The following is a 25,791-nucleotide window of genomic DNA, read 5'->3' as shown; positions in this document are numbered from 1 at the left end:
CAAATTTTCGTCTACTTACACATTGGTAAAATATCTCAAAATGCAAAAATTGATATTTTTTAGGTTTCTGGTGGTATTTTTGCAAGAAGTGCCAAACTTGTAATTTTTTTCCCCCGAAAATGAGAAAAACTGCCAGTCTAAATTTTTGATGTGTTATTCTACACGAAAAAGAATAAAACTGAGAATTTTTTCGAAATTTTTACTCGCAAACATCGTGGTTATATTTAAATTATTAGTTTGTTTTTAAATCAATTTTTTTAGGTTTTTGAAAGTGGCAACACTGATTTTGACATTATTCATCAGTACTAAAACTTGAAAAAAAGTTCAAAATTCTATACCACGTTTAACGCCGGACCAATTTGCAACTGAAATTTTTCCATTTTCGGCCATTTTGGAGAACTTTGATGCACCACAGCTCCGCCAAAAAAAAAATCGAAAAAATGTCCGGTATGCGTCATTCGTCATCGTTTGATGACCTCTTCGTGCAAAAATCCGCCGATTTGGGATGCAATGACCCAATGCAACTTGATTTTGGCAGTTTCTGTTCTAGGAATTCAGAATTCTCTTACCTTGAAAATTTTTGAGCTCCTGGGATACAACATCATGCGAAAAAAAACTTCATACGCATTCATAACCTTTGCAAATACATAATAAGATGTCCTAGAAAATACATTCGGGGTATTCTCGATGGTTAAATTAGGGTAAAATATCCAAATTATATAAATTTATTACTCGACCCTTAATTTTCCACCAATTTAGGGGGTTTAGATAACATCACACGTTTATACAGAGCAGAGCACAGAAACACATGTGCATATTTGCCTTAAACGTGTATCTACGAGCTGGGATCGTGCCACGACCATTTATAATGCTTAGACTGAAATTAAATACCTTTCTGTTTGCCGTTTACTTTATACAAATTGATCAAGGAACACGTGTATAGTCAGAGTGTACCATTGCTATATTATAAGGTACGCTTAACGTGGTAATATTTCCGAGGAAAACATACAAGCAAATTTCTCTCGCACACCGAGCCCGAAACTTTCCTTTTCAAAAAGCAATTTAACGATAGAATTACATACCTATTACCTATACTTATCTACACATCGAGCAACGATGACTCGAAAACATGTTTTTGATTTTTAGCATCGGCGATGCGACTGAGACTAAGTTTTTAAATAGAGAATCCGACGAGCACTTTTATTATAGGTACCTAGGTATCTTTTATTCGACGCAATTGTTCTTCTTTTTTTACTGGCTAGCTTCTGGAAGGTCTTTTGAGCGAATAAGGTAAAAGAAAGACAGAGTGAGAGGGTAGAAGGGTGGACAGAATGGCTAAAAACTAAAATAAAAGATTCGACGTAGTAAATGTTCCTTTTAAAAATTGGAAATTTCAGCTCATAGACAAAAAGTTGGGTAATTTGATTGTATCGAACGGCCATAAGATCTGCGCTCGTGCCTTTTGCATGTGCCAAATTACTACCTATATCGTGCGATGTTTCGCCTTACTCTTGACATCGACAAAGACATTGGTTTTCACCTTGTGTGTTCTTCTTCGTCTAGGTAGGTATCTAATTTTCTATTAGTGAGTTTTCGTCCCTTTTTTTTGTCTTATATTTCAATGTGTATGTGAGCTGAAAGAAAAGATCGGCGTAATTGGAGGGAAAAAACTCGTCGCCATTAAATTTCAAATGTATCTATCTGTATCTACCTACTCGAAAGCTAAAACACGTTCAAAGTTTCTATCACCTTCGGTAAGTACGAGTATAGGTTTTAGTCGTGAAATTGTCGTATATTATAACGTTTTTTACGACACTCGCAGAAAAACTTACCCATACCGAAATTTTGCTCGAGTGCTGTATTAAAGCATGTAGCTATACTTACCTGCCTAAGTACCTATCTATTTTTTTTAGTTGTAAAATTTCGCGGAGCCATATTTTCTACTGTAATGGCAGATTTACTGATGCTTTAAAGCAGAAAAATCCTGTCCAGAGGTGTGACGAAGTAATGTGTGATGAGGGGTGGAGGGGTGGAGGACTGAAATTTCCCAACTTTTTACCCCAGACTGCCATTCATATACCCTTTCATGGTTATTCATTCTAATTAGCCGGATGTAGTTTGAACAAATTTTGGAAGGAGGGGGGGGGGAGGTTGGAAATAAAAATGTTGAATAAAATTTTAAATGTTTGAAAACTGTGCATTTATATCTACTAATTGACAAAAAATTTGAATTGTTCTATTGCAACTTGCAAGCTTGGTACCGAAATACAAAATTATTTTCGTGTTTTTTTTTCAGCCTTTTAGCCTCTGAAAATCAAGTTTAGAAAAAGAGAAGAACATTTCATAAATGCCATAGGGGGATAAGAGCATGGTGATTTGGACCCTGGAGAGCTTTGATTCCTACTCCCTACCAGACCCCCCCCCCACAATGAGGAAAGCTTGATCTTGGAATGTTTCATTTTTATGTCCTAATCAAGCATCTGAGGTGTCAGGTCGCGCACGAGGTTTAGTGAACCGGCAAAAAGTCTTGTTTTTTGGACAAATTGCAGAAAACACATTTTTTTGGTGAAAATTTTGTAAAATGTTTTACTTTTTCACTCAAAATGACAAAAAAATTCATTTTTTGCCAAAATTGCAAAGATATTTTCTTTTTTGTAATAAGTAGTATGTACTTAGGTAACTGTAAAAAAACACCCACTTTTTGTAAAAATAGCCAAAAAACAACAGTTTTTCAAAATCGAAATTAAAGGTTTCCATAAGGGTTGAGGCACCAAATATGGACCACTTTTTTTGGAGGATTGCCACTTGAAAACTATAAGGTGTAGAAACCTCCACAAAGGCTTAAAATGAAGTTCCATCCTTCCACTAACACTGTACAAAACTTCAGGGGTGAAGGTCAACTTAAAGTATGTTTTTTTTTATTGTTGAATGACGAGTGTCAAAATGACCGTTTGAAATTTTGGATGCCTAATATGAACCACCTATAAAATTTTAAAATAAACACACTTTTACATTTTTCGAAACGTCATATTATTTATTTGTAGAAATGAATAAAAAAAAAACGTATTCTAAGCAGTGCGGGTTAATTTTGAATAATTCAAATTCAAATTCAAATTCAAATATTTATTGCAGGAATATTTTTTTAAATTGTTGAATGAAAGTGTCAAAATGACAATTCAAAATTTTGGAAGCCTAATATGGACCACCTAAAGAATTTTGTAAAGGGTTAGATAGTAATTAATAGCTTAGGTCTTACAGGATTATCAACAACACTTAAGGGAAACTAATTCGACTTGAGATGCCAATGTAAAGAGATAGACCTATTTAGAGATTTCCCTGGCTATGATTATATGCCTTGGATAGCTAGTTCGGAGATACTATTAAAAATTCTAACACTTACAGTTTTAGGCCCATTTGACCATATGGATCAAATGGGTACTAGAGTACGACGTAGGGGTTAACACTTGAATTAACTTATTTATGGCGTTCGCCTTCGGTGGTAAATAAATAAATTAAGATGAGACCAACCAGGGATGAAAAGCTAGCCGAAAGCTTAAAGCCGAAAGCTGAAAGCCGAGCAGATTTTTGCACTTAGCCAAAAGCTAAAAGTTTGCAAGTTTTATTTTTTCCAAGCCGAAAGCTAGCCAAAAGTTTCATTCTTTTGGCTTTTTTCAAAGGCTTTTTTGCAGAATTAAATTCTCTAAATTTAGAAGAAACAAAAAAATGAAAAAATTTCATTCAATTTCATTTTAATGCGATTTAGTGAAATGAAAAAAAAGGAAAATAATTCTAGCAATGAATATTCTCCACTATCACTAATTATGAAATCAATGTACCTGATCTACTTTTTAATTCCATCTTGTTGTAAATTGATGGTGTATCAGCTAAAAGTTTAAAGTCAAAAGCTTAAAGCCAAAAGTTAAAAGCTAAAAGCTTAATTAAATATAGCTGAAAGCTGTTAAATTGAAAATATAAGGAAAAGCCATTGGAAGCTGAAAGTCTGGCTAAAGCAAGCCTTAAAAATCAAGATAGCCGAAAGCTAAAGCCAAAAGTTTCAATTTTGAAATTTCAAGCTAAAAGCCAAAAGCTGAAGTTTCATTTTAAGGCTTTTCATCCCTGAGACCAACACCTATCTCTGAACTCCGTGTATTTCGATATAGGTAACTAAAACACACACCCAAATTAATACACACAATTAATGGTAAAGCTAATTAATTGTACCTTACACATATAAATAAATAAACTGTACATATTCTATGTAAGTAAATACTAAAGGGTGGCATTTATCGGCACGACAGATTAAATGATTTGAACGACCAAAAAAAAGTGTTTTGCACGACAGATGCTAACGACCAAAACCACTTTTTTAACGACGGAAACCGTTTTCAACCATTGCACGACAACAAAAATTCAAGTGCATGCCAAAAAAATCAAGTGAACGCCAGCGTATGCCCGACAAATTGAATGAAATGCATCGACGACTTTAGAAAATGAACGACGACATAATGATAAAAGCGACGAATTTATTCACAAAACTAAAATTTCCAAAAACGGTTGGTGTTGGTTTCGAACCGATCTGAAGCCTCCCCCTCCAGTGGATTTTCCAATAAAAACTTCCTAAAGCTAAAAAAAGGTAAAAATGAAATTCAGCATTTATAAAGGCACATTAGGTATCTACATATCTTTAAATTCTTTTTGAGCCGGTTCAAATCCAAAATTTTCTCCAACGATCATTTTTTTTTTAAATTGGAAAATTAAAAACCAAGATGAGAGGCACTAGGAGTCCTTAAAGTAGCTTTTATTCACACTTGAGAATTTTTTTGCAATTTTTGTTGGCTTCCACTCCATTTATAGTTGTTACCTACTGTTCTTTTTTTTTGGAAAAAAAACGCTGAAACGTGTAAGCATCTATTTTCCGACAAAATTGAACATATTGGGGGGCGGAGGGGGTGGTATCGCAAAATTCTAAACTTCAAAATAAGTTCAGCCACATTGTGCTACTTTGATATGAAATTGTTTTGAATTTCGATTAAAATTCCTATTTGATAATTAGGTACCTTGTAAGTAAAAAATGACATTAAAAACTGTTTTCGCTGCAATTTTTTTCAAATTTTTAAATCGTAGCTTTCGATTTTATTTTCATTGCAAAAAGTCAAACTTTATTCACAAATACTGCCCCATTCATGTTCATTAATTAAACGACAGGTGAAAAATTTGCGTTGTCGGGCAATTTAAATAATTTCGTCAGGCTTTTCCATGTTCGTCGTGCATTCCCTTTTTCGCGGCGTGAATTTCCTATGCTTGTCGTTCAAGGTCTGTCGTTCAATGCTGTCGTTTTAATGACCAAAACTGTCGTTAAATCGCTGTCGTTCAAAAACACGATTTCGTCGTGGGATTTTTCTGTCGTGCAATTCACTTATTCTGTCGTTCAATTAAAGTTCTCCCAATACTAAATATGGTTATTTTACTTGAGACACCAGGTTGTTATAGCTGACGCATTTGCGAGAAGTATAACGAATATGCCCGAGGGTTGTATTGTTCAATTATAAACAAGAATAAAGATTCTGAATAATCCTTTTATGAAGGAATTATTTGATTATTTCATAAAATGCACACGTTATATCAGAATCGAAGCTGGGCTTCCCGCGAGTTGATCAGGCTCAACAAATGTAATTAGATATATGCTTCTAATTACACCCACAACGAATGGACGTACACAAAGTCCCCTAGCTTAACCTTACGTTGTAGCGGAAATTTGGGTAGTGATGAGAGCTACTTGATCTCGGTGGCTCAATGCTCGCATCTTCCATCTCTTGATGATCGAGTCACTCCCATCTCTAGTAGGGGTATCTCATTTATAAGTAATTACACACATAGACACATAGGAATATCATACAATAAGCAACACATAATGTCACAAGGCATGATGCCTCCTGACAATTTCAAAATGAACATATTTTTACGTTTCAAAACATCACATTTATTTGTAGAAATGAACAAAAAAAAGTATTTCAAGCATTCCTTTTTCCAGCGGCTGAACGAAGTGATGAAAATGAGTTAAAAAAAAGCAATATCACCAGTGGTCCATATTAGCGCACCCCATTAAAAAAAAACTTTGCACCAAAAATTTCTGTGCATACCCTCATTTTTAGCAGAAACTGACCACTCCAGCAGAAAGTATGTCCTTTTTTGATATTATAAACGTCAATAACATTTAGAAAATTACAACACAATTACATTTTAATAAAAGTTGAAAAACACACTAAAGAAAATTTTCAGTGTCTCAAAACAGTTTTTTTGTAAATTTCTCAGCAAGTTTTGACTTTACAGTTGTAATTTTGTCTCATTCGTTTTTTTGGTGAAAAATACTTTGGAAAACATTTTTTCCTGACAAATTTTGCTAATTACCGACGAGAACAGGCACTGGTCCATATTGCCATAATTGGTGCCCTTACCCTTAAGTTTTGTTTTTTTTATCAAAATTGCAAAAAAATCATATTTTTTCATCAGTTTGCAGACGATACAACTTTGGTAAATAGGGCCAAAAATCAAGATGATCTTATCGAGTTTATTAATGAAGATTTGAAATTATTGGGAGGCTAGTTCTGGCAACATGAATTAAAACAAAATTCGTCCAAATCAAAATTGTCAAGTTTTGGCTATAGGGTTTCCCCTGACCTGGGGTCTAGGTGCTACCCCATGTAGAAAAAACCTACTAGTTTTAAATATAAAGAATCAGTAGTGTTTACTAATTGGTTTTTGCCAGTAGTGATCCATTACTACTACTTGTGAGTGGGTTTCCCTGAAGTGAAAAATCAGTGGAACAACTGTAGTTGTCCCAGTAATTTTCCCTATAGGAAAATGTCATTAGTTAGTAGTGTAGTAGAGAATCACCACTGGCAAAAACCAATTAGGAAACACTACTGATAAGGTAGTAGTGTTGACAGTGAAGATTCACTACTAGGGAAATAGTGTAGTAAGGAATCAATATTGGCAAAAACCTACTTGCAGTAGGTAGGTGCCAATACTTATAGGGTAGTAGTGAATCACTACAGGAAACACTATTTTTGTTTACAATAGTGGTGTTCTACTACATGCAGAAGTGGTGATCACTACTGGCACTTACCTACTTGGAATCACCTCTGATTTGTCCTACTGTATCCTACTGTATTTCTCTACTGATGAGGAATGCTGCTACTTACTTACCATGGTTTAGAGGAGCACACCACCAGTGCTGGTGACTAAAGTACACCTAAATGATGCATATATGCCGATCGAGCCCCATTCAGGGAAGAAATTTTTTTAAACCAATTTTGAGTTATTTGTCTTGGTAAAAACATGAATATGTGGGGAATAATTTTCCAAATTTTTTGAGATGTGTTTGAGCTGTTTAAGTCAAGTTTATACTTAAGTAAGAAATTATTTTTTGGAAAAAAATAAGAAATAGTTATGTGATGTTATTATCTGCCTATTAGATCTATACTTTTTCAAAAAAAATTGTCAGTTTAATGGGGGAAAAAAGTTCAACTTATAAATTTCAAATCAGATTTATCACTCTTTTTGAAAAATCAGGATTTTCCTCAAATTTATCCTAACAAATAATGCTGATTTTCGAAGTAAAATTTACAGATGCAGATGGAAACGAAGAGGCAAGTTGATAGAAATTTATAGAAAAATTCTATCAATTGGTGAAAATTAATTTTTTAATTCTCTTCTGAATTTTTTCATAAGACTATCAAAGAAAAATTTCCTTTTCTTAACAACTTCAATGGCTCATAAAGAAAAACATACCTACCTAAACATCTCAACTGAATTAAAATAAAATTGGGTAAACTAGCAATGCTGGTGTTTTATATTTTTATTAAATTTCATTTTAGGGGGTGTTTCAGGGAATTTTATTGAAGTTTGAAATCGGATGCTATTTCTAGATGCAGTGGCATCAGAATTTTTCAAAAGAAAAAAATGTTCATGGAAAATGAATTAATTTCAATTTTTAATCTTATTCATAAATTTCTTTTGAGAATTAAATTTTTTTCACACTTGGTAATTTCTCAATTATTATTCTTACTTGCCTACATTCTCCTTCAAATTTCATAATGAAATTTCCAATTTATTTTCAAAATCATTATGCTTTTTCTCCTTGCATAAAATTTTATTTTATTTAAAACAGAAATTTTATAATTTCCAAAAACATAAAAATTTTGTTCTTAAAAAAAAAAATCAATTTCAATTTTTGTAATTACCAGTTGGTTATTATTTTTATGAAATTAAAATTCCAAAATTAAATTTGATCAGAAAAAAAAACAAGTCATCTTAACATACACTTTATTCCAATTTTATTGGAATAAGGAATAAAAAATTTTCCTTGTGAGCTGTTGAAATTCTTGAAGAAAAGGATCAATGAAATTTTGTTTTTGGAGCATTAAATTTTTTCTTTGAGAATCTTGGTTATAAAATTGAGAAAAAGACTAGTGTTTCACCACAGCGCACTCATAAAAAACTACTGCTAACAATAGGTTTTTTTGTGTGGGTGAAAATTACTCTACATAATTAGTGACACTTTACTACTCAATATCCTATACATCAGTGGTGTGTGGTGGCATTCCTACTCCCTGCAGTAAGGCTGTTTAAAGTTTTTATGACACATCAGCAGTGTGTAGTGTAACATCACTCTACAATTAGTGACGCTTCACTGCTCAATATCCTATCAGCAGTAGTGTGTGGTGAAATCTCTACTCCCAGAAGTAAGGTTGCAAAAAGTTTTTACCTACACACATGTAGTGTGTAGGTAAACATCACTCTACATATTAGTGATATTTCACCACTAAATGTCATACACATCAGTAGTGTGTGGTGAAATCTTACTCCTGGCAGTAAGGTTGCAAAAAGTTTTTACCTTAAACATACTACCAGTCTGTAGGACATGGAGTGGTGAAGTGTTACTGATATGTGGTGAAAACCTACTCACCAGCCTACTGTAAGTATTGATTTGTCACTCACTCACCACTGGTGTGTGGAGTGTTCACTAGTGGAGTGTCACTGATGCATAGTGGATTACCACCACATCACCACTACTATGTAGTGAAACACTGCAGGGTAGTAAAGAATGCAGTATTGAAGCACCACTGGTGTGTGATGAATAACTACTGACAAACTACTGCTGTGTAGTATAATACTACATAAGTCAGTAGGTTTTCAGTAGGTTTTTTCTACGTGGGACATGCATAAAAGCCCGGATTGTGGGGCTCCGTGTGGCTGCACGCCCCTGTCACAAGTTGAGTCAACTTGGTACCTCGGAATAACGATTGATTCCAAATTGATCTGGAAAGAACAGAGTCTATACTTACAAACTGAACTTAGAAAACTAAACTAAGTATTTGATTCGCTTCCTGGCACAACATTTTGGCACTCAACACATGGTAAAAATTTATTATGCTCTCTATCAATCTGTGCTCCAGTATGGCTTGTTCATCTAGGGGGGGGGAGCAGCAGACTGTCACTTGGAACCTATCCAATATCCATATTCTACAAAAATGGGCAGTTAGGAGCATTGTAGGTAAAAAAAGGGGGAAAAGTACAAAAAAAACGATTTTCAAAAACTAGAAATTATTTTTAGAAATAAATAAATATTCATTGATTAATTGATTGATTTCCTATAAAAATTACCAAAAACTGTTTTTTTATCAAAATTTCCAAAAAGTTGTTTTTTTTAAAATTGCAATAAAAAAAATTTAAGAAAACTTTTAGAAAATCTTGCTTTTTGCACCAAAACAATCTGCGTTTTGGTCAAAATTGAAAACATTATATTTTTCTGTAAAGAACCCATTTTTTTATCAAAATTTTCAAAAAAAAGTGTTTTTTATCAAAATTTTCACAAAAACCGGTTTTTGTATCAAAATTGCCAAAAAGTTGTTTTTTTTCAAAATTGCAATAAAAATTTTTTTTATGAAAACTTCCAAAAAATCTTGCTTTTTGCAGCAAAACAATCTGCGTTTTGGTCAGAATTGAAATCCTATTTTTCTGTAAAAACTGTACCTCATTAAAAAAAAAACATTTCTTGGTCAAAATTTCCAAAAAAAAAAAAATTTCTGTCAAAACTGCCAGAATGTGTAGGTATTTTTTGGTGAAATTGCTGCCTACAAGTTCTGCTTCGTTACTAAAATTGCAAAGAAATGCTACCTTTTGGGAATTAACTAACGAAAACGTCATGTCTCACGATATTGGACTTTTTTTTATGTTTTGATCAAAGTTTTGGGGGCTTTTACCCCCTCTCCTCTCCCTTCTCATAGTGTTTTTGTGAATTTCATCTCGAAAATTTCATACAGTTGGAAATGTAGTCAAAATGTATGCATTCTGGTTGTTTTCAAATTTCTAAATCGCTCCGAAATTTGACAGGCTTTTGAAGGTCGAGTTTTCAAAAAAATCTCAACTCTGAACTTTTGACATTTTTGGCGAATATTTTTGAAATGAATCTCAATTATGTAAGTACTTTGAAAATGATACAAACAGATTTTCTCCAAATTCTAGTAGGAATAGTCTTGAGTAATTTGAAGAGAAATTTCAATTGCTGTTAAAAAAATGTCCTTTGACAGCGATCTTGTTTCTTTTGTATTTAACTATCAGAAACCTAAAATCAGAATTTGATCAAACTTGGAGCCTTTAAATTCAAAATTGAAGTACATAATTTGACATAGAATGACCTTGAAGTTATTATTATTTTTTTAAATAGTAATGAATGTAGAAGGGGTAGTTATATTAGATCGTTGATTTTCTACTCAAGAAATTTCGATGGAATTCAAATTAGACTTTATAAAATAATCAAATTTGACTTTTTTTTTATCCCTGATTCTTATATATATACAGATTATCGAATCGTAATGCTTCAATAACTTACCATTTTACTCAACTTATATAGTTGTTAGAAACAAAACACGTACTAATACCAACGGGTTGCCTATAATCCCCTCGTTTATATAAGTCCCTTACAAAATGCTGCAGCTACTCGTAGTTTTATAGTTGGTAGTTTTTGCTCAGTCAGTTTATGTAGTATGCTAATTAAAACTCACTCATGTACTTCCATTCCGCAATTTGTAGTATGCGAGTAAATTTCTCACATGGGTTTGAATTTATTAATAGCCTCGGTGGTAATCGGACCGCGGAGCCGGAGCAGGGTATCCCTATTTGGGATACCAGATTCGAGGAATGAAAAAAACCCTCATCGTCTCTGCGGAAAGTGGAAACTCTCGTACTACTCGTAGTGTAGTATACTATCTGCTGTATGGTATGTACGAGAGCAAAAACCACTCGCAAAGTTTTATTGTAAAGTTTCAGTTTGGTTGTCGGCGATGGCGGAGTAGTTATGTATATAAATGCTAGGAAATTATTTTCGGCGAACAAATTTCCGCCATTATCTTGGCAATTTAAACTTTGCTCAAAGCGGATTTAAACATTTAGCAGTTAATCGATGGCCTGCCGTGATATTGAACGAGCACAACGATGAATGCTGCAGATTGTTGCACGAGTTTGTAAATTTTTACTCTCTCGAGCGGTTTATCAGCAGTCTTGAACTTTTAAAGAGTACTTGGACCTTTGCATATTGTAGTGCATTTGTTTTTAAATAAGGAGATGGGATATAAGTTTGTAGCCCACTGTCGTGGTTTGCTTTTGCTCCATGCGCGTATATATTGAATTAAAAAGGAAATTGTGTTTGGTGGTCGGGTAATAATACAATTGCCAAACGTTGTATTCGACGATGGCAAATCGTATATTATACGAAAGGTACTAGCTAAGTTTATTACGAAACGACGACGACGACGACAGCGAATGGACCCAAAACTGCAGAGAGAAAGAGAGAAGAGAGTTCAGATAGGTATATATAGGAGAAAAAGACATACGGTATATTCGATTTTTCCTTTACGACGTTCGTCGGTCCACATAGCATAGACGTAGTACTATGTTTAGTGTAGTTTAGTGAATCGGAAAATTTTCATCATAAAGGAATAAAAGTTTGTCGAAATGATTTCGTCTTCAGATATAGGAAATGGCTTCCAGCCAAATATAGTTTAACTCGTGTTCTCGCCATTGAAAAAAGCAAGCTGCTATATGCTATAATACATTTATAAGAGATGATATATCGTGTTAGGATCCTTTCGCATTTATAGCAGATGTATTTGTTAAGTTACGATGTATTGCCTGTGTATGATATACTGTGTGGATGGTATGGGTCTGTTTATATGTCGCATAGAGTTAATTTTTTCTTCGCTTTTTATTTTTCGCAGGATGGATTAAGACGCCGAATGGATAAATTAAGGAGTTCCATAGAAGAAGCGAATCAAGCTGTGGATAAAGAACGAGAGAAAAATGTCAGCCTTTTGCACATGATATTTCCGCCGGATATAGCCAAACGCCTGTGGTTAGGTAAGTGATGAGTTTATTTATTTTTTTAATTCCTGATTCTGAGTAGTATGTAATTAAATAGAGTACCTCTACCTATACTGGTAAAGGTTTAAAACAATTGCCTATAGCGTGAAATTTTTCCGGTCAAGAATCGGACAGCCTTTCACGATTGACTGATTTCGCTCAATTTTTATTCAAAATGTTTTTCAAGACGTGTGGATATATGTTATGAAATATTTAGCTCCGAGAATTTTTAAATTTGTGCCCTAAAAATTAAAATTTTGAACTTTTTCTCATATAGAAGTTGATATTTGAAATGAAATGGTTGTTTTCACATGAAAAAAATGATCAGCGCAAGGTAATCAAATTTTAGAAAAATATACCAGTAAATACTGACAGAGGATCGAAGGCTACCTAACGGGGGGAAGGGGTGGTGATGATGGATGCCTTCTCCCCCTCGCCCCTGAGATGAAAAGTAAAGCATTTTTGGGAAAATTGGGTGAGTTGCAAAAAGTTGGGAAAGTTCGAAAGAAAATATTGTGTAAGCAGGGAGACTCAATGAATTATCAAAAACCATGGAATTTTACTTCTTGAATTGAAAATTTTTCAAAGCTTGAAATCGAAAATGTTTCGTTCTCTTTTTGAATTTGATTTTCTAAAGCCAAGAGGCTAAAAAAACTGCGAATTTTGGATACTAGAAAAATGCCTTTTAATGTAAATACTTGCAATTTTTTTAATAATCCCCCCCTCCTTAGTTTGGTTTTTGTTACTCCCAAACTATTGAATCGACTCTTCTTCTTCTTCTTCTTCTTCTTCAAAAAAAAAAAAACACAACAGTTTCTGGACCAAGCACCTAAGACCCTTTAAAATTGAGGCCAACAGGAGACATCCGTGCAGCGCTGTCGAGAGGGGGGGGCAAAGAGGACAGTTTACCACGGATCCGGAAAAATAAAAGCCTGTAATATGAGAAAAACATTACTCAAATTTTCGAAAGCTTTTGCTATTGCTTCGCTCTCGGGCTTGTTTTTTTCTTTTTCAAGGTCAAGATTCAAATTTCTAATAAAAAACACAAGTTTTAAAGCCAAAAAATAAACTCTTCATAAAAAACATCGTTTTTTTTGCCAATCAAAGTAGAAATTTTCAAGAGCTTTTGCCCTTACTGAGGCCAGTTCTGTTTTCTTTTTCAAAATCAACTTCCTTTTGTAAAAAAACATGATTCAAATTCTGGAATTTTAAAGTTAAACTCCAAAAAATAAATTCCTCGTCCTCGCATAAAAAAAAAACATTGTTTTTATACCTTTAGAAATACAAATTTTCAAAATCTTTCGCTCGAGCCTAATCTCATATTTTTCGTTTTCAAAATAAACTTTGAAAAAAAAATCATTCAAATTCTAAGACTACGAAAATCGAAAAATAAACTCCTCGCATTGAAAACAAAACTCTTTTTTAGGACTCGACTCAACATAAAAATTTTCAAAAGCTCTCAGTCTCAGGCTTAGACCAATTTGTTTCTCTTTTTAAAATACTTAATCAAATTTCACATTATTTGAGGCCCCTCAAAAATCAAAAAAAAATGAAATGGAAATTTTCATGAGTCATATGAATATTGAATATTGTATCAATTGACAAAATTTATATTTTTCTCCCACATCAGTCGACAAATTTTCAATCAGTGCCACCGCCTCCCTCTCTCAATAACCTGAATATCGGCTTTCGACGGTAACCTTGAGGTTGAATAATGAATATGCTCCCAAATTTTTTCGTAAAAAAATCCTTATTTCAACAAATTTTCATAGTTTTGAAAAAGTTTAGGCATTGAACCGCCCCCCCTCCTCGAAATGAACCCGGTGGAGTAAACATTATTTTCCGGTTTTCACCTCACACAGAAGCTCAAGCCTTATGGTCAAAAAAGTCAACGAGGACCGACTTTACTCATGCGTGAATTTTCCATCATTTGGGGAGCTCTATGTCACCACCTCCAATAACCCCTGACTTCTGTTATTTTTTAGCATTATTATTTTGCATTTCAGATATTTCTTTTTTAGTGCGGAGGAAATTGGACTGGGAGGAGGGGGCTGTCTAAGAAAATTTCGATTTAAAAGAAAAACATTTTTTTGTGTTGATTGTAGATGGAGAAGGGGAGGGGCTGTAAGTAAAGAAAAAAAATTGTGTTAAAATACCTACTCGGAGGAGAACAACATTAAAAATTACCAGAAAGCAATTGAACAAAGTGCATGAAAAAGTGTTAAAATGGTGTAAAAACACCGTTATGGAGAATTAAAAACTACTCTTAGCAAAAAAGTGACGAGTTTTCGCTGATTCTACAAAAATACATTTAAAAATGTGCTAAAATAAGTTTGGGTATTCGTGGTGAAGAAAATTACGAATTTAGTTAAACGAAGAATCGAGTCGTATAAAATTTATATTTGAACGTTCTGAAAAAATAGACCAAATTCGATGTAATATTTTCGTGAAAATAATTTTACCAAAATCTCTCCTATCCATCCTGCCTTCTCATTCTGTTTGATTAATATTTGCACGTGATCTCGTTAGCTGCCAATTCCCTCAGCTTTCTTCGCAGTATTTTCCCACTGGAATTCTTAGGAATCTCATCGACGAACCTGACTCCTCCTCTGAGCCACTTATGAGGCGATACTTTATCTAAAATGAGAAAGGGTTTATATCTAACAGATAATTTTTCAGGGATCCTTTAGAAGGAGTTAACAAACATAGAACCCGAGATGAGTTTCTTACCAGAAACGTATTGTTTTAAATCATTTTCTGAAATAGAAGATTGTGGTTTTCTGACGACAAATGCTGTTGGCAATTCCCCTGCGGCGTCGTCTGGCACACCAATTACTCCAGCGTCCTTGATTTCTGGGTGTTTTATGAGTAAGGCTTCCAATTCAGCAGGAGCAACCTTCGCAGCTCATCAAGTTGATAAACGTATGAATTTGTTCAGAAATATTTATTCACCAATGAGACTGCTAAGGGTAAAAATATTGGATCTGATAATCGAACCTCTCTAATTAGATCTGAGCAGACTGACTTAGATTTTAAAACTCTTTGATCAGATCTCGTTAGATCAGATCCTGACGAAATTTGATTTTATTAAACTGTAGAACTACCTATACCTACTTACTCTTCAAAGTTCAACGAGTGAATTTTAAATAGCTTCTTACCTGATACGCTTTATATTTAATCAATTCCTTCAATCTATCGACGACGAAGAAATCTCCATCCTCGTCGTAATATCCCAAATCACCAGTATGGAGCCATCCATCACGAATAGCGCTGGCAGTGGCTTCGGGATCGTCAGAATATCCTTTCATCATTCCAGGGGTGTTGAAACATAACTCTCCCATCTGGCCAGGTCCTAGAATTTCACTCGTTTCTGTGTCAATTACCTAGGAGAAAAAAATTACCTAATGACATTTAAAAAATTCAGAAGATCAAAATATAAATCGAATGATTTCGTCTGCATACTTTTCCCACCACTCCTGGTACCACGTTACCGCAACTTCCTACTTTTTGGCTACTTGGATGTTTAAGAGTGACCAGGGTACCACTTTCGGTCAAAGCGTATCCTTGTTGGCATCGATTCAGGTTGAGTTTTTCCACGATTTCTTTTTCGGTGCTGAACTTCAACGTAGCTCCTCCGCATACGATGTGATCCACAGAAGATAGGTCGTATTGTTTGATTAGATCGCTTTTCAGAAGACTCACTACCATCGGAGGTACTAGGAATAGACTTTTAATCTGGAACGAGAAAATGAAACATTTTGAGAACCCCTCAACATACCTATTTTAACAAGTTGCTAGGATATTGTTCGTAATTAGGGATATTTTACAAACATCCCGGATTTTGTAGCAGGAGCTCTTCACCTTGTATTTTTGAATCAATGAGAGATATAATTCTTCGTCGAATCTTTTCAAAAATATTTCTGTCATGTCCAGAGTTAGAGTGAACAAATTGACAAACATTCCAAATGCGTGAAACATAGGTAACGTGGTCAACGTGTATTTTCCTTCCAATTGGTAATAAGTTGAATATTCTGTAAGAACAACGCAGGCCAAAATTACTCATCTTTGACATTTTTTCCTGGCAACACTCATGATACTGATAGGTAGACAGTGATCAGATCTAAACAGATTCAATCATATAAAAAGCTCTGAAATTTGGAAGAAGGGCTTTTAAGCTGAAACATAGTGAACCTACTTTATCATGTGAATCATGTATACAATATTTTTGTGGGTTAGCAAAACCCCTTTTGGCAATCCTGTAGTACCGCTAGAAAAAAGAATCTGAGCTGGATCATTCGGATCAACACATGGTGGGACGAGTTTGGAAGAGGATTTCCTTGAAAGATCGGAAAATAGTAAAACGTCTGTTGAAAGTATCGGAGGATTATCCAGCAGTATCAAATATTTGACGAATTGGTTTGTGGCTAGAATTCCTTTAGCTTTTGGATACGTCTGAAGAGAACAAATCAATATACTGGGTTTTGCTATGTTCATAGCGTGCTTCAATTCGTCTGTAAAACATTTTAATGAGTAGAATATTCAGTTATCATTATCAATGTATTATTTGAAAAGTATTATCGCGGGGTCGACAATCAACAGAAGCCAGCTAATTCATCGTGAAGTGATTGATAAATTATTGATTAAGTAACTTATATAGGTACCTAATTACCTACCATTGGTGTATAAACAATTGACTGTAGTCGCTGTTGATCCACTCAACCAAATGCCTAAATGAGCAACCATGAAATTTATATGGTTTTCTGAAAAAATTGCAACGTTGGTTTGCGACGAACGGCATCCTAAGCTTTGTAAATTGGTTGCTACGTTCAAGCTTTGTTCTGATAGTTGGCGAAGTGTGAGTTGTTCGTTCGTCTCGCCGTTTATCTGAATAAATAGGTATTTCGTAAAAGTGTAAACTGAACTTTATCAGTGTGTGAGACTATCATAGTAAATTGTTTGGAAATCAAAAACGTCCGAAAAATTGTGTTACGAATTACAGTATAAGCAGTTGAATTTGTAAAATACACGATAATATTATTATAGTCTAATTCATTATTATCTGATGCTCTTACCATGTAAACTCTGTCTTCGTTGTGACGAATATAGTCCAAAATGTAGCTATCGATGCTTTTTTGATTCAAACCATCCCAGAAATTGGCTGGTAAAGGAGGCCCACACAACAGGTTGTTCATTTTGAGGGATAAGAACATGCATGCAAGGTTTAATTGTGAATTTAAACAAAAATCTAGTACCTACGTCTGCTACTATGTAATGCGTTAACAAAATAACACAGACTTTTGATAAGAATACATAATCGTATAACAAATAACAATAGGTAGGTCATAGGTACATAATTAAGTATGTCAAATGTGTTATCTGCCAGTTTGACTAGCCTACATACAAGCTTGCCAACATTTACTTATCACTAGAAAAATAATCAAGCACATCCTAAAATAATTCACACGCATCTGAATTAATTTTATTTATTTGTCTTAGGTACTTTTTTTTCGCATTATCAGTTCTCCCTATTCTTGTCCCCTTCCTCATGTTAAGCTACCTTTGTCCGGAAAGCCAATCTTCGTATAATTTGCAGACTCAGTTTTTCTTTACATGGCTTAAAAAAGTTGAAGGGATGTGTAATAAAATTTGTCTGCTGTGTATTCAATTTTTCAAACAGTACAATACGGAGGATTTTGTCGTGAGTAGTTGAGGATCTTATTCCATCATGGTTCCAAGCAGGATCTCTTCAAATTCGGATGTCCATCCGAGATGAACTCAAGTTTCAGATCTCCAGTTAGCATGTAATGTAGACTTGACTCCAAGATCCTAATTTCTGTGTAGTTCAAAATGATGACCATTTTAGTTGAAAATACAACGGTTTGATAAATTTTGAGATCACCTAGGTACCTATTTCTGTGTAAAATTGCTCTGAACTGTCCACACATTTTGAAGTTCGCCAAAAAATTAAATTAGGTGCCAATATTCAATTTACCAAAAAAGTTCTAGAATGGTAAATTACCAGTAATTCTTGATAAATTATGTAGGCACTGGTAATTTGTTTATAAATCACTGTTCGTAATTTGAAAAAAAAAGTTGTCACGTGATTTGTAAATGTAATTGGTTGAAAAAAAATTTTTGGGAAAGTCATTTTTGGTAAGAGATTGGTAATTTGCTGTAAATTACCAGTAATTATTGGTAAATTACGGGTAATATTTGGTGAAATACCAGTCATTTTTGGTAAATTACAAGTTCTTTCTTCTTTTTGGTAATTTACCAGTCATTTTCGGTAAATTACCAGTCATTTTCGGTAAATTACCAGTCATTTTCGGTAAATTACCTGTAATTCTTGGTAAATTACCTGTAATTTTTGGTAAATTACCTGTAATTCTTGGTAAATTACCTGTAATTTTTGGTAAATTACCTGTAATTCTTAGTATATTACCTGTAATTCTTGGTAAATTACCACTCATTTTTGGTAGATTATCTGCTATTTATGGTAAATTATCCGTCATTTTCGGTAAATTACCAGTCATCTTTGATAAATTACCAGTCATTTTCAATAAATCATCATTCACTTTTGGTAATTTACCAATCACTTTTGGTAAATTACCTGTAATTCTTGGTAAATTACCTGTAATTCTTGGTAAATTACCTGTAATTCTTGGTAAATTACCTGTAATTCTTGGTAAATTACCTGTAATTCTTGGTAAATTACCTGTAATTCTTGGTAAATTACCTGTAATTCTTGGTAAATTACCTGTAATTCTTGGTAAATTACCTGTAATTCTTGGTAAATTACCTGTAATTCTTGGTAAGTTACCAGTCATTTTTGGTAAACCATCTGTCATTTTTGGTGAACTATTAATCATTTTCGGTAAATTACCAGTCATTTTTGTAAATTATTATTCATTTCTGGTAAATTACTAGTCATTTTCAGTAAATTACCTGTAATTCTTGGTAAATTACAAGTAATTCTTGGTAAATTACAAGTAATTCTTGGTAAATTACATGTAATTTTTGGTAAATTACAAGTAATTCTTGGTAAATTACAAGTAATTCTTGGTAAATTACCTGTAATTCTTGGTAAGTTACCAGTTATTTTTGGTAAATTACAAGTAATTCTTGGTAAATTACCACTCTTTTTTGGTAGATCATCTGTCATTTATGGTAAATTATCCATCATTTTCGGTAAATTACCAGTCATTTTTGATGAATTACCAGTCATTTTTGATAAATCGTCATTCATTTTTGGTAATTTAACTTTACCAGTCACTTTTGGTAAATTAAAAACCAGTCATTTTTGGTAAATTACCTGTAATTTTTTGGTAAATTACCAGTAATTTTTTTGGTAAATTACCAGTAATGTTTCGGTAAATCACCAGTGATATTTTGGTAAATTACCAGAATTTTTTTGGTAAATTACCAGAATTTTTTTGGTAAATTACCAGTTATTTTTTTTTGGTAAATTACCAGTAATTTTTTTGGTAAATTACCAGTAATATTTTGGTAAATTACCTGTAATATTTTGGGAAATTTCCAGTAATATTTTGGGAAATTACCAGTAATATTTTGGGAAATTACCAGTAATTTTTTCGGGGGAAATTACCAGTCATTTTTTGGTAAATTACCAGTCATTTTTTGGTAAATTACCAGTAATTTTTTGGTATATTACCAGTTATTTTTTTGTAATTGAGCAGTAATTTTTTTGTTTAATTACCGCTGTTTACGAAAAGTTTTTTGTAATTTTTGAAATCCGATCAAATGTCTTGTCTAAATATTGAACATTGATGAAATTTTTCTCCAAATTTTCAAAAGTCTGTTGCAAAAAATTCAACAATTTTTTTTGCAAGTTTTCATTGGTCAATTCGACGCAAATCAGTATCACGTAGATCAGCGTTATGTGGATTGGCACCTTGAAAATTTTAGTCAGACTTTGGTCCAAGAAACATATCCGTGTAAAAAAATGTATTTTGATTGATATTCATCATAAAATGAGTTCCTAATAGAATTACTTACCCCATGGAAAACATTTTGGATCCAATTCGATCCTTGATTATTCGGATTTTAGAAAAAAAATTATCTAATCCGATCAGAATGTAATGAGATCCAATTACATCAGATCCTAATCCCCTAGGATCAGATTGGATCCATACAATTGAGAACAGTATAATATATAGGTAGGTCTCATCACTCATCAGCTTTAGTCAGATCTCATAGACCTGATTCGATTCTGTCTACAGTTACGAATATCAAAATTGATCCATTCGCATCTGTTCGGATGGCCTCATTTTTGAGATTGAAAATCAGGTGAGATTCGATTGGATTTAATTTGTGGTTTCAATCTTGATCGGAAGCGATTGAATTTCAATGGATGAACATTCTACACCCGACGGGGCCGATACTTACAGCTATCGAGCGCGTGCATCAGCCAATATTTCGTCGAAATTTTCGAGTATATTGGTAGTGTAATTCAAATGGAAAATCTTATCCTCTGGATCCCACATAGTTAAACTATTACAATACGGCACCGCATCCACATTCAAAGGCTGAAAGGTCTCTGCAGTTATACTATCTTCATACGCTCCTAATTCATCATTCAACTCCGGAGTCATTGGACACACGTATGTGAGTCCAGTTCTCGGATCATCATTTATAATCGTTTCCCATCCTCCGGTCAGAGTAGATTGTCTATCACAGAGTCTTTGGTCATCCGATATTTGTACCAAAGAAGGATCGTTATGGATTATAATGACTGCAGCGTGTTGATTTATTACCCATTGCGATTTATCTACATCGTTTCCGCATTGAACTCTTTGGTATTCGATAATTCTGTATATTATTTTAGGTACGTGGATTACTGTCCGGTGTTCGCAATCTGATAAGAGGATTTCTCGAGATTCGTCAGGGTTGCTGGCTTTTCTCATCTTGAGAACGCCGCTTACGCCGAGTATTTTACGATATGGGATGAATAACTGCGGAGAAATTCAAATCACAAGAGGGTTCGATTATGAACAGGGTATAGTTTTTTGTCACATTGATAAGTTAGTTAGGTGAGGTAAGGATCTTACAGCGTCCAATGCCATCGTGTAAGCGTCAACTTTTAGCAGTTGCCCTTCGGCGATAGTTTTCCAAACTGGGATCATATTCATGTGAGAACAACTGGCGAGTCTTTCTGCACTTGAGAGGAAATGCATCAAAGATCCTATTTGAGCATTTACTAGACAACCGTAGGCTTGTCCACAGGATATGTTTACATGGTTGGTTTCGTTGCTAGGAGATGGTTGGACGAAGATATCTTTTAGATGGATTTCTTGATTTTGCTGAAATGATGCTCGTATCACTTGAAATATCTTTCAAGGTATTTACGTGTTTGAAGGATGCTTACTCACTTCTGAATATATATTTTCATCTGAAGGATTGTAATATTGACACGTACTCGATAAATTATAAATCCAAGATGTGTAAGTCAATGAATTCACAATACGTTTGTTGTTCCCTGAAGATTTCAAGGTCAAAACGTCCACCCAATGGAAAACCTGTGCACAAAAATTGAAGCTTAATCAGTTGGTAATATTCGTACATTCCATCTTTTAGTTCACATCGTATTGAAAAATTAACTCAAATAAGTATACCAGGGTTTGAGATCCATCAGTGAAATTAAATTTCAGTTTATGGCCATCTTCGTATTTAATCACCAGGTCACTTGTGGGTGCAGTTTGGTTCGTCAGTTCGTGATTGGTTTGATTTTTCGCCATTTGTGCCTGATATCCGAAAAAGGTCATTGTTGGATTCTCTTGTGTTGTAAATTGTGCTTTCAACACTGAATTAGCCCCTTACCAATTGATAACTGTGGTAGCATGTTCCATTACACGAGTTAAATTCGGGTACTTTCGCATCATCATAATACAACTGCGAAAAAAAATTGATAAATGACCCATTTTCCTTCTAACAGGCTGAACTCAGTACTAATTATGTAAAAATGTCATTTGAAATGTAGTAAGTAGGTAGCTAGGTAGGTATGCCAAACCTCGTAGCCAATTTTATATTCGTCACGTGTGTGATCGTAAACCATGACAGGTTCGAACGACTTTTCACAAATATCCTGCTGGATATTTTCCACCAGTTTGTGTTTAGGGTGAAATTCCCTGTAAAATAAACTATGCCCAGTGAGGGAGACTTTCTCATCGAATTGTTTCTCTTTTTGTGAGGTAGCAGGGCACGCGAGTATAACGGTGAAAGTCAGTTCATCACCAGGAACACTGCAAAGGTCTTGGGGCTCATTCAACGATGGGCTAAAAATCAAAGCTGTAAGAATAAAATAAATGCTTAATGATGAACCGAGAAATATTGAGAAAGAAGTCGAATATTTTATCTGCTAGAATTCAAAATTATTAGGTCATTACTTACCTTTTTCTGATTTTAATTCCATCAACTTGGTGCTCAAAATGAGCAATACGTGTAGAATCATCTTCGCGAAAAAATTATTCGTCGAATGATACAGAATGATGTGAACTTGTCTTGTATTCTCGCATTATTTGCTTCGTGAGTTTGTTTATATTTACACTTGAAACACAAGTTTTGTATGAAGTTCTACGACGACGAACGATAATGATTGAATATCAACTGCTTTCAAGCGAGAAAACGAAATCAGAATCAGCGATGTAGCAGATAATTTTCTGATAAGAATTGATTGGTCGAATTTTTTAGCAGGTCATTTAGGTATATTAGGAAATAAGAAAAAAAGCTATCATTGGCTCCCTTACTGTAGGAGCAGGTGAGGTGAGGTTTTTTCAGCAGTACCTCTTTTGAAAGTTTCAGAACCTTATTCGTCAATCACAATATGCTGAAAAAATTTAATACGTAGGTATAATAATTTTTTTGATTTTTTGTTTCACATCAAGTACAATTGGCATAAAACTAAGTGAGTAAACATATACAATCAAAATCTGACAAATTATCCATACGATAATCTTAAAATTATTGTGAAATAAAATTAACTTTAGAAATGGGGACTGAACCTGACATAAGATATAGAAATGCATGTTGTGCAGTTGCAGTTACAAAAATAAAGGTGCAAAAAATGGGAAACCGGACAACATGTAGGTACCACCTACTAATTACCTAAATTGCTGAGGTGTGCCAAACAAAAATGCAAAATCATACAACTTAAAAAATAGAAAATGGTCATTGCAAGAATATTTTTTTTCAAACGATGAATATATGTGAGTATGTATAAAGTTTATTTCACATCAACATCGAGTAGGTGTTATAGTTTTTTGAATTGCTCCTCTCGAGATCAGACGCTTTGAAGCCAAGTAAAAAAAATCTTGAAACTCTATATTGATCTTAAAGACAAAGATACTTGTCTTGAAATTTTGATCCAGGCCTGGCTTCCTAATAGCATATTGTTCAAATTGTCACGAAAAATTTTTAAAAAATTCTGAACATTGTTCACTTCTCATTTCGTGGTACTTTTAAATACGTATGGTGGATACCGTTGGAAATTTGAATTCAAAATTTAAGACAATACAATATGGATAAGTAACTTGAAAACTGTCTCGTCAGTCGTTTCGGTTGCGAAAGGGACGAAAGAAGGGGTTTCATGTAACTAGTTGTGAGTTGCCTATTTCAGCGAATTTTCGTCATTTCTAAAGTTCGTATCAGTTGAATTTTACTGTATACGTCATTCAGCAATTCAGGATATAGTTCCAAGTTGAGCGGAAATATCTTGAAAATACGTATTTGCTGGCTATTCTGAGTGAAAGTGAGAAACAGTAGCAAGGTTTTTTGATGCTCGACTGGCAAGTGATACCAGGGCAAGGAATAAATCGCTGTTGAAATGTCATCGTTCTAAAAAAAAAAAAAAAAAATGAACAAGATAACTTTTAGCCGACTTATTTTTATTGTAGACGACCTTGTGGGTGTTACCATTTCGGAATGAGTACTGGCAACAGCGCAATTTATCAATATGAAAACCATGTTCAGCATAACGAAGAAAATATGTTCAAATGGCATTTCTTCAGAATCCAAGATCATCTAAAAAATAGGTATTTTTTTGTTTTGTTAATTGAACATTGGAAAATTCCGAGCACCTGATCAATTTTATTCGGCGCTATTACTTTCGCGAAGCTGTAGCCAGGTCCAGCGATTCCGAGGTAACTGGTTGTCACTTGTATGGTAAGCAGATCAGTCACGAGTTCATTGAAAAGAGTAACACATCTGTGAACAAATAAAGCAAATTGGATTGGATTTTAGATAGAGTGATTATGTAGGTATAATTTCTTCTCATGAATTGGAAAGGATAATTCCACGCCAAATCGGTGGATTTTTGCAGACTATGTTTAGAGGTCATCAAACGATGGCGAATGACACAAACCGGACATTTTTCCGATTTTTTTGGCGGAGTTGTGTGAGTTCAAAGTTTTCCAAAATGGCCGAAAATGGAAAGTTTCAGTTGCGAATTGCTCCGGTTGTAGGTACGTGGTATAGAATTTTGAACTTTTTTTCAAATTGTAGTACTTTGAGAGGGCAATCGACGAATGATGTCAAAATTACTGTTGCCACTTTCAAAAACCTAAAAAAAATCGATTTAAAAACTTAACATTTAAATATAACCACGATGTCCACGAGTAAGCATTATGAAAAAATTGTCAGATTTAGTCTTTTTTTTTTTTTTTTTTTTTTGGGTGTTTATAATTACAAGATTATTACACCCGTAAGGGGGGGGGTTAGATTTGGTTTGTGAGGTTGATGTTTTTTATTAGGGAGATGAATTCTTGTATTTCTGAGGGTTTGTCAGGGATAGTAGGTGGGTTTTCTTTTATTTGTAGTGTAAGTCTGTTTTGTTTTAGTTGGGGACAGTTGAAAAGTATGTGTTGGATGGATGTGGGTTCGTTTCTGCAAAATTGGCATGAGGGTTTTGGTTCTTTTTGGTATAGGTGGTTATGAGTAATTTTTGTGTGGCCTATTCTTAGTCTGGTAATCAGGATTTCTTCTTTTCTGTTCAGGTGGCCTAGATTTTTCCAGGGGAGAGTAGTTTTTTCATGTTGGAAGAGTTTGTTTGAAGTTTGTTGTGACCAAAAGTTCTGCCAGTTAGTAAATGTGTTGTGAGTGATTAGAGATTTAATGTCATCAGGAGTGAGAGTGGTAAGAGGGGAGGGGGTAGCTGCTGTTTTTGCTAATCTATCAACAGTTTCGTTTCCAGTGATACCTATGTGGCTGGGAACATACATGAAGCTAATTGAGTAATCATAATATTGGAGGTTAAAAAGGGACTTATGTATGTCTTGGACTACGGGATGGTCAGAAAAAATGTTTTGAATGGATAGCAATGAACTTAGTGAGTCGCTTTGGATTAAGAATTTTTTATTT

The 25,791-nt window shown here is 34.0% G+C and overlaps 3 protein-coding genes across 4 annotated transcripts in view; 1 reads left to right on the top strand and 2 right to left on the bottom strand.

The window, feature by feature from the left end:
• Positions 1 to 25,791, top strand: part of Gycalpha99B (guanylate cyclase 1 soluble subunit alpha 2) — a 671,156-nt gene that overhangs the window by 515,353 nt on the left and 130,012 nt on the right. For both annotated transcript variants that reach the window (XM_065366355.1, XM_065366356.1), the window contains exon 10: positions 12,279 to 12,417. In XM_065366355.1, coding sequence (XP_065222427.1) covers positions 12,279 to 12,417 — 139 coding nt within the window. The remainder of the gene's footprint in view (positions 1 to 12,278; positions 12,418 to 25,791) is intronic.
• LOC135846750 (uncharacterized) lies at positions 14,842 to 19,100 on the bottom strand. Its single transcript, XM_065366018.1, has 8 exons — positions 17,493 to 19,100; positions 17,094 to 17,304; positions 16,616 to 16,931; positions 16,282 to 16,474; positions 15,883 to 16,155; positions 15,579 to 15,803; positions 15,151 to 15,316; positions 14,842 to 15,057 (listed from the first exon to the last, which is right to left on the bottom strand). The coding sequence occupies exons 1-8, from the start codon at positions 17,628 to 17,630 to the stop codon at positions 14,924 to 14,926; spliced, it is 1,656 nt and encodes a 551-aa protein (XP_065222090.1). The 5' UTR covers positions 17,631 to 19,100; the 3' UTR covers positions 14,842 to 14,923.
• Positions 20,371 to 23,039, bottom strand: LOC135848227 (uncharacterized). Its single transcript, XM_065368065.1, has 7 exons — positions 22,828 to 23,039; positions 22,448 to 22,725; positions 22,258 to 22,329; positions 22,053 to 22,181; positions 21,810 to 21,956; positions 21,489 to 21,740; positions 20,371 to 21,392 (listed from the first exon to the last, which is right to left on the bottom strand). The coding sequence occupies exons 1-7, from the start codon at positions 22,886 to 22,888 to the stop codon at positions 20,829 to 20,831; spliced, it is 1,503 nt and encodes a 500-aa protein (XP_065224137.1). The 5' UTR covers positions 22,889 to 23,039; the 3' UTR covers positions 20,371 to 20,828.

This window comes from Planococcus citri, chromosome 5 (assembly GCF_950023065.1).
Source record: "Planococcus citri chromosome 5, ihPlaCitr1.1, whole genome shotgun sequence".
NCBI classification, from domain to species: Eukaryota; Metazoa; Arthropoda; class Insecta; order Hemiptera; family Pseudococcidae; genus Planococcus; species Planococcus citri.
Note: the sequence above shows the minus strand (reverse complement) of the source record. Positions and strands in the feature narration are given on the sequence as shown.

Bases quoted from the DNA above. Each gene is read 5' to 3' on its own strand.
- LOC135846750 (XM_065366018.1), bottom strand. From the start codon at position 17,630: ATGTTCTTATCCCTCAAAATGAACAACCTGTTGTGTGGGCCTCCTTTA. The intron at 16,156-16,281 runs GTGAAGAGCTCC...TTCTCGTTCCAG, and splicing joins CATTGATTCAAAAATACAAG to ATTAAAAGTCTATTCCTAGT. The intron at 15,058-15,150 runs GTAAGAAACTCA...TTCTCATTTTAG, and splicing joins TTTAAAACAATACGTTTCTG to ATAAAGTATCGCCTCATAAG.
- LOC135848227 (XM_065368065.1), bottom strand. From the start codon at position 22,888: ATGATTCTACACGTATTGCTCATTTTGAGCACCAAGTTGATGGAATTA. The intron at 22,182-22,257 runs GTAAGGGGCTAA...TTCGGATATCAG, and splicing joins GCTACCACAGTTATCAATTG to GCACAAATGGCGAAAAATCA. The intron at 21,393-21,488 runs GTAAGATCCTTA...ATTTCTCCGCAG, and splicing joins ACACGATGGCATTGGACGCT to TTATTCATCCCATATCGTAA.